This window comes from Arachis duranensis, chromosome 4 (assembly GCF_000817695.3).
Source record: "Arachis duranensis cultivar V14167 chromosome 4, aradu.V14167.gnm2.J7QH, whole genome shotgun sequence".
Taxonomy (NCBI): domain Eukaryota; kingdom Viridiplantae; phylum Streptophyta; class Magnoliopsida; order Fabales; family Fabaceae; genus Arachis; species Arachis duranensis.
In genome coordinates, this window is record NC_029775.3 from 7,578,460 (window position 1) to 7,586,944 (window position 8,485).

Sequence of the window (8,485 nt, forward strand, 5' to 3'; positions counted from 1 at the left end):
CTCACCCCCTTCCCCCAATACAACCCCCCCTTTCGTGAATCACTGTGACCCTCTGAACTCTGAAGCAAACCCAAACCCTAGGTTCTCCCTGCAACGGATCTGCCGCAGTGCCGCCGCCGTCCGTGCTGTCGGCGCCTCTGCGGCTTCCTCCTTCCAGCTGTGCCGAACCCAGGCCCTCTCTTGTAGCTCGGTGTCTTCCTTCCCCCCTGTTCCCGTCCTCCGTGGCTTCTCTGTTCGAGGCTTGGAGTAGCTCGCCGCCGTGTTGCCGCTCGTCATCGTCTCCCCGGTCGCCGTCCGTGTCTCCGTCGAAGGTTAGTGACATTGCTTTCACTTCTTTCGTTCTTCTCTACCTTTTATGCTCTGTTTGTTGATTTTTAATGTGAAATTGTTAAATTGCTAATTTTTGCTGATTTTGTGATGCTGCTTTTTCTTTAATTCCGTAAATTTTTGTTGAAATTTTCTTGCTGCTGCTAAAAATGGAAATCAAATCATTATTGGAACTTTTGTTTAGGGATTAGGGATTACTTGTTGCGATTTTGTAATATTTGTTGAAATTTCAGGTCTAGTGTGATTAGGGATTACTTGCTGCTGATGAAATTTCAAGTTTAGTGTAATTAGGGATTACTTGTTGCTGTTTTGTAATGTTTGTTGCTGAATGCTAAAAATGGAAATCAAATCAAATGCCGTTTTATATTTTCAAATGGCTGTTGTTAACTTTTGTGCAGAAAGATGTAGGTCGTTCCAAGTTTTCAAAGTCCCTTTCTGTACCTGGGAGAAATTTTGTTATTGTAAGATCCATCTCCTTTTCTACCCGTAGTGAACAGAATCGGCAAGATACAAATGATGATATGTTCCCTCTAAGGCCTCACTAAAGTCATATATATTTTATGTACTTCCAGTTTTGTAGTCCTACTTTCTGTTTTTAAATTCACAGTGAAGAAATCTAATCCATTTTCCAAGCTTTACATTTCAAGCAAAAAATGGGTTGTGTTTATTATTCCACCTAGTGTTGTGGTTCCCCGTTCCTGTCATCATTCTTTTATGGGTTAGAAATTATAAATTATCTCAATTAGTTGCTAGTGTTTGAAAATATTGTATGTTGATAATAGACAAAATGACAGCCACTTTTATGAGTACGAGTATATTACACTGCTGGGATATTTTACTTAGTTCCTGAGTGGTTGTCTTGTTAGTAACATTTTAGTTAGAGTGCCATTTTATTAGCTTATTGTCACTTTAAATCTTCTACAAAATAGTTTAACACACTAAAACAAGTTTTTCATGTTGGCATTTAATATTTAAATATTTCTTTTTACTATTTAACTTTTGAATTTGTAGTTTGATAAGATCATATGGATTTGGTTGATAATATTTCATGTAGTATTTTAAATTTGGAAGATATTTTAAGTTTTATATTAGACTATAATTATATGTTAGGATGTTTATTTATAATTTATTTATTATTCTATTCTAAAACGATTTTTTCGGTTGAACTATCGGTTGAACCGGTTAAACCAGTGAACCAGTGACTAGAACGGTTTGATGACCGGTCCGGTTTTCTGAACCTTGCTAAAAACAGAGGAGTAATAATAAAGTTTGCTTCTTTTATGGAGAGAATCATGGCGCAACATGATGACCTCAGCGCGCCACCGCGGCCGCTGCCACTGTCTCCATCTCCCACTAAGACCGATCCGCGTACAATTCACGCACGGGCTATAAAATCAGTTGCAACCGACAATGCGACATTCAACAATCTGGTAACGCTTTACTCGAAATTGGAGAGTTTGGCGTCCTACTCTGTCCGCGTGTTCAGCCAAATCCGGAGTCCCAACGTTGTGTCATGGACCGCACTTGTCTCCGCCCACTCCAATACCCTCCTCGCCCTCCGTTACTTCGTTTCCATGCTTCGCCACCCAACACTCCCCAACAATCGCACCCTTGCCTCCCTCTTCCGCACCTCAGCTGCACTCTCTGCCCTCCCCTTTGCCCTTTCCCTCCACTCCCTCTCCCTCAAGCTCGCCCTTTCCAGTGATCCTTTTGCCGGTTCTGCGCTACTCAGTTTTTACTTCAAGTGCCGTATGCCGCACCACGCACACAAGGTATTCGATGAAATACCTGATAGAGATAGTGTTTGTTATTCCGCTATGATCGTGGGTCTAGCTCAGAATTCCCGCTCTGTGGATGCGCTTCTGGTTTTGGCTGACATGAGGCATCGTGGTTTTGCATCCACAGAGCATAGCGTTTCGGGGGGTCTGCATGCTGCTGCTGAGCTGGCAGCATTGGAGCAGTGTAGAATGATACACGGGCATGCGGTTGTTGCTGGGTTTGATTCAAATGTGGTGGTGGGCAGTGCTCTGGTTGATGGTTATGGTAAAGCCGGCGTTGTTGAGAATGCAAGGCAGGTTTTTGAGGAAAATTTGGCTTGGATGAATTTAGTGGATTGGAATGCTATGATGGCCGGTTATGCCCAGCAAGGAGATCATAAATCTACTTCCGAACTGTTTGATTCAATTGAATGCCAAGGACTGGTGCCGGATGAGTATAGTTTTCTGGCAATGTTGACAGCACTCTATAATGCTGGAATGTTTCTTGAGGCTGATCAGTGGTTGACAAGGATGAAAGTGGATTATGGTTTGCAGCCAACTCTGGTGCATTATACTTGCTTGGTAGGTGCAATGGCCCGTGCTGGGCACTTGGAACAGGCAGAGAGGGTAGCATTGACAATGCCATATGAGCCAGATGCTGCAGTTTGGCGAGCCTTGCTATCAGCTTGTGCTTTTCATGGTGAAGCCGATAAGGCTTGGTCTATGGCCAGGAGGGTTTTGGAACTTGAACCGCTTGATGACTCGGCTTATGTTATTGTTGCCAATGTGTTGTCAGCTGCAGAAAGGTGGGATGATGTTGCAGAATTGAGGAAAATGTTGAGAGATCGGAGGGTGAAGAAACAAGGAGGGAGGAGTTGGATTGAAATTCAGGGAAAAGTACATGTTTTTGCAGCAGGGGACTGGAAGCATGAGAGATCCGCGGAAATTTATCGCAAGTTACAAGAGATCATGGGGGAGATTGAGAAATTGGGATATGTTCCAATTTGGGATGAGTTGTTGCACAATGTGGAGGAAGAAAGGAGAAAGGAGGCTCTTTGGCATCACAGCGAGAAGTTGGCAGTGGCATTTGGTGTGTTATGTGGGTCTGCACCACCAGGAAAACCATTGAGAATTGTGAAGAATTTGAGGATTTGTAAGGATTGTCATGAAGCTTTTAAGTATATGACCAGAATTTTAGAGAGGGAAATTATTGTGAGGGATGTTAACAGATACCACAGATTTGTTGATGGTAATTGTACTTGTAGAGACATATGGTAGCACCTAAGATGAATACATGTCCAAATTAATCTCTTAAAGATCACTTATTTTATAATAAGATTTGTCATTTAAAAGATTTTAAGTTAGTCATTTTAGTTTTTTCGTCACTTTCATTGCTAATAACGTCAAAATTTGTTGATATGACAGGTTATGTAACACCACAACACACATTTAGTAGTCCTAATTGACGGCTAAGTTTATGAAATTAAATCAAATCAATTCCAAATTAAGGGATTCCAATGCCTCAAGTTCTCTCTTTAATTAGATTTTGATTTGACCTAATTTCATAAATTTATCAAGCTAATAGTCAATTAAGACTTTTATATGTTAGTTAGTATCACTTAATGTGTCACATTAATGAATTTTGGCGTCATGAAAAAAATGACAGAAGGACTAATGCGAGAATTTGATTAAAATAATTTTTTAGAGACTAATTTAAAATACTAATGATGATTGACGAATTTGACTATTTACCCCCCACGAATGATAGTATGATAGATACGAAATAGATTTGTGTGAAGCTTCTTTGTACTAGAGAGTAGAGACAAAGCGATGCAATGTTGAACAAAAGTAAGTATTAACGCTCTCCAACTTAGGCTACCATGAATACATTTATACACAAATGAAATATAGATAGAATGCTCCAGTTCTGCTTTAGCCTCAAATTAAAGGTTACGTTGCTGAGCCACAGAATACTCCCTAGCCCTTCATCGCCGTCGCCATTCCCGGATCCTCAGCGCCGCTGCCGCCCCAGGTCCTCAGCGCTGCCGCTTCTTCCTCTTTCCCGTGTCCGGAACCCAGTAGATCGGCACGTCGCCTTCATCTTCGCCGGCTTCTTAGTGGCTTCTCGTCTTCATCTTCAGTTCTTCACTAAATGTTTAGTCTTGTTCTTGGTTTGAACTTTGAAGCTCTGAAGTAGTTGTTCTTCGATCTTCTTCTTTAGCCTTCTTCAATTTTTGTTCCGTTTTTCTTCAATTCTTCTTCTTCGGTCTTGGGTTGAAAAGTTTGGTTCAGAATGTATTTGTTGATGGATCTGTAATTAACTAATTACCCAGGTTAGTGTTTTAGTGTTTTCTCTGTTTTCAAATTTATTGTTACTCTGTTTAGTGTTTTCTAATTGCTCGTTTGCTAGTATTTTACACTTCTACTAGTTTACTGATTGCTGATGGCTCCTAATTTTTTTGTTCACATTTGCTAATGGCTTTGATTTGTAGTTGCTGGTTTTGCTTTGATTTGTAGTTGCTGGCTCCTAATTATTGCTGGTTTTGCTGGCTTTGTTTGTTGCTGAATGCTGGTGGCAGAATTTGGTTATGGTCATGTTGATAATTTTTTGATTTTTCAATGTGTTGTGGCTAGTCTTTAATTTCGTATCTGGTTATGGATACTTTTTTGTTTTGTAGTTGCTGGTTTTGCTTTGATTTGTAGTTGCTGGCTCCTAATTATTACTGGTTTTGCTAGCTTTGTTTGTTGCTGAATGTTGGTGGGAGAATTTAGATATGGTCATGTTGATAATTTTTTTATTTTTCAATGTGCTGTGGTTGGTCTTTAATTTTGTATCTGTTTATGGATACTTCTTTGTTTTGTAGTTGCTGATTTTGCTTTGATTTGTAGCTGGTTTTGCTTTGATTTGTAGTTGCTGGCTCCTAATTATTGCTGGTTTTGCTGGCTTTGTTTGTTGCTGAATGTTGGTGGCAGAATTTAGATATGGTCATGTTGGTAATTTTTTGATTTTTCAATGTGTTGTGGCTGGTCTTTAATTTCGTATCTGGTTATGGATACTTCTTTGTTTTGTAGTTGCTGGTTTTGCTTTGCTTTGTAGTTGCTGGCTCCTAATTATTGCTGGCTTTGTTTGTTGCTGAATGTTGGTGGCAGAATTTAGATATGATCATGTTGGTAATTTTTTTATTTTTCAATGTGTTGTGGCTTGTCTTTAATTTCGTATCTGGTTATGGATACTTCTTTGTTTTGTAGTTGCTGGTTTTGCTTTGATTTGTAGTTGTTGGCTCCTAATTATTGCTGGCTTTGTTTGTTGCTGAATGTTGGTGGCAGAATTTAGATATGGTCATGTTGGTAATTTTTTTATTTTTCAATGTGTTGTGGCTGGTCTTTAATTTCGTATCTGGTTATGGATACTTCTTTGTTTTGTAGTTGCTGGTTTTGCTTTGATTTGTAGTTGCTGGCTTCTAATTATTGCTGATTTTGCTGGCTTTGTTCGTTGCTGAATGTTGGTGGCAGAATTTAGATATGGTCATGTTGATAATTTTTTTTATTTTTCATTTTGTTGTGGCTGGTCTTTAATTTTGTTTTAATTAATAAAACTTTTATTAATTTCAATTATGGATAATAGTATTAATCAAGAAGTAACTGCTGATAATAATGCATCTGTGAATAGTAATTTATCTGTCAATCCTCCTATTTCGAATGATGCTGCAAATCCTAATCCTAATCCACCGAAGCAAATTTACAACAAGTTCTTGCAGATTTTGATGATTGATAGATCATGATGTTGGGATATAATATTTAGATATGTTTTTTTACTATTTAATTTTTGAGTTTGTATTTTGATAAGATCATATGGATTTGGTTGATGATATTTTATGTAGTGTTTTAAATTTCGAAGATATTTTAAGATTTATATTAGACTATAATTATATTTTAGGATGTTTATTTATAATTTATTTATTATTTTATTTTAAAACGATTTTTTTAGTTAAACCATTGGTTAGACCGATTAAACCAATAAACCAATAAACTAGTAACTAGAGCGGTTTGATGATCGGTCCGGTTCTCAAAACATTGCTTAACCCACACACCAAACTTGTAAAGCAAATTGCTGCGTCTGGGTCCAATTAGCTTCACAAAATTAAAGACCAATCAATTATTCAATTGAGACTCAGTAATATTTAGGCTAATATTAGGGTAAAATACGATAATATTTGATTATTTTTATATTTATATTTTTATAATAGTAGTTCAAAAAATTATTGATATTTTGTAAATAAATATTTTTTAATATTAAAAATACAAAATGTCATTGATATTTTATAAAAATTTATAACAATATATAATACATAATTAAATTATATTTATTCTTAATAATTTAATATTGAAATATCTAATATTTATTCTATCAATAAAAGGTTCAAGAAATATAATTAAATAGTTCATACATTATTAAAAATAGTTTCAAAATCTCATAATAACAAAAATTTTCCTAGAATTTAAAAAGGTAAGAAAAGTAATCCATCATTTTAGAAAAGCAATACTCAACCAGACTTTCTACATTATTTTTAAATAAAGTATAAAACATTAAAAAATGTAAAATAATTAAACTTGATTGAACTACCTGTTCACATATTGGGTCCCCATTAGACTACCTTTTCTTTCTTTAATTCTTTCTCCAACAATAATGATAATAATAATAATAATAATAATAATAAAATGAATTTTAGTGGTCAATTCAGTTTTTAAATAGAGTTTAAATATGCAACAGATTAAAATGTATTTAGTTTAGTATTGAATAGGAGAAAAATATGTTTAAAATTTTTTAACGTTATATTGATAACTTTTTTTTATTCTAAATGCGGACGTGATTTTTCATCTTAAACACGTGTTTAGTTGAAATAAGAAGTTGTAACTTCTGACCTAAAGTAAAGAGTTGTAGTTTCTGCATTTATTTAATGTACATTTTTTTTGTCTAAACATGTAAAAAAATAAAGCAAACACTATCTTATATCCGAGTCGATAATTTGCTGGAGATTAATATAAGGTCCAAACCAAATAACATTATAAGAGTTACTCTTAGTACTATATCTAGATATCTAATTCACAGCTTTATTTGCTTCCGAGACACCCACTCAACATGAACAAACCAAGAACGAGATAAAAGCTCATGAATCTTATGAACCAAATCTATTACTTCAGATGAATACCTATTTGTAAGACCATGCATGATGGGCAGAATGTGAAGGCAATCCGTTTCACATATAATATCCCTCAAACTCCAATTCCTAGCTAAAACTAACCTCCTCCAAGCAGCAAATAATTCATATCTGATGATAGATCAGGAAAAAATGTTTTTAGAAACCCAAGATCCAACCTCCCTTAGAATCTCTAATAATACACCTGAATTCTGCTAAATTTGAATCCGATACAAGCTTGCATCACAATTAACTTTAAAACTATTGTTTGTTGGTGGTTCCAACACAGGCGATTTTAGAGAGATCTAAAGGCATTGTTTCGATTACTGTAAACTTGTAAGTCTTTGGCGGTAATTCTGGCCAAGGCAACAACCTTGTGGTCTGTCTAAGAATTGTTAGCATTGAATATGTTATTGCACCTATGTCTCCATACCCACCAAAGTCCTATATCAAAAGACGCCTCATTATCAGCTAAGGCCTTCTGAAACCACTCTTCAAAAACAGTCCTAGCCGTTGAGTCCAGGATACTAGGATCCAACATATGCCAAATTACCTTTAATCATTCACGGTCTCTAAGGCAATGCTCCATTATTTTTTGTGCCTTATTACATCTCTTACACAAGATACTTATCGTGCATTTACATTTGATTTTTCTGCTCCTTATTAATTTCAATAGTTTTTTCCATAAATATTTTAATTTTTTTATTATTTTTAGTACTCTTTTATATTTTGATTTTTATTTTCTTTTTATTGAATTTTTTATTGTAATTTTGCTATAATATGACTTCTTAATCCAATTAAAAATGATAAAGTAAATAAAAAAACTGAGAATGCATAACAATAGAGTCATGAGTAGGACTAGAAGTGAGTCAAGTCAACTCATGAGCCAGCTCGAACTCGACTCATTAATAGCTCAATAAGCTGAGCTCATAAGACGAGTTTAAACTTAAAATTGAGCTCATAAATTAAATAAGCCGAACTTGAGCTTTGATAAACTCAGTTCGTAAATTGACTCGATTATATATATTAATACACATATCTTATATGTATTTAATCTATATTTTAATATTATATATGCACATATAAAATAGTAATATAAAATTCTACATATATATTTTGATTTGTGCGTTAGTTAATAGAAAAAAATTGTGCGTTACCAACATGAATCCTTGTTAAGTTTCAATCCTAATTCTTATTCCCTAC

The 8,485-nt window shown here is 35.4% G+C and overlaps 1 protein-coding gene, 1 long non-coding RNA gene and 1 other non-coding gene across 3 annotated transcripts; all 3 read left to right on the forward strand.

Annotated features, from left to right (window-relative positions):
• The first annotated feature begins 10 nt into the window (after positions 1–10).
• LOC107483113 (uncharacterized) lies at positions 11–1,156 on the forward strand. The gene is made up of 2 exons (XR_001590812.3): positions 11–311; positions 726–1,156. It is a non-coding gene; the product is annotated as an uncharacterized LOC107483113 (transcript).
• A 215-nt stretch (positions 1,157–1,371) lies between these two features.
• LOC127739608 (pentatricopeptide repeat-containing protein At4g33170) lies at positions 1,372–3,441 on the forward strand. Its single transcript, XM_052260020.1, has one exon. It carries the CDS (start codon positions 1,608–1,610, stop codon positions 3,360–3,362), a length of 1,755 nt encoding a protein of 584 aa, XP_052115980.1. The 5' UTR covers positions 1,372–1,607; the 3' UTR covers positions 3,363–3,441.
• A 411-nt stretch (positions 3,442–3,852) lies between these two features.
• Positions 3,853–6,020, forward strand: LOC127746765 (uncharacterized). The gene is made up of 2 exons (XR_008008476.1): positions 3,853–4,417; positions 5,511–6,020. It is a non-coding gene; the product is annotated as an uncharacterized LOC127746765 (long non-coding RNA).
• Positions 6,021–8,485: the final 2,465 nt, after the last annotated feature.

Coding starts and splice junctions, on each gene's coding strand:
- LOC127739608 (XM_052260020.1), top strand. CDS start 1,608: ATGGAGAGAATCATGGCGCAACATGATGACCTCAGCGCGCCACCGCGG.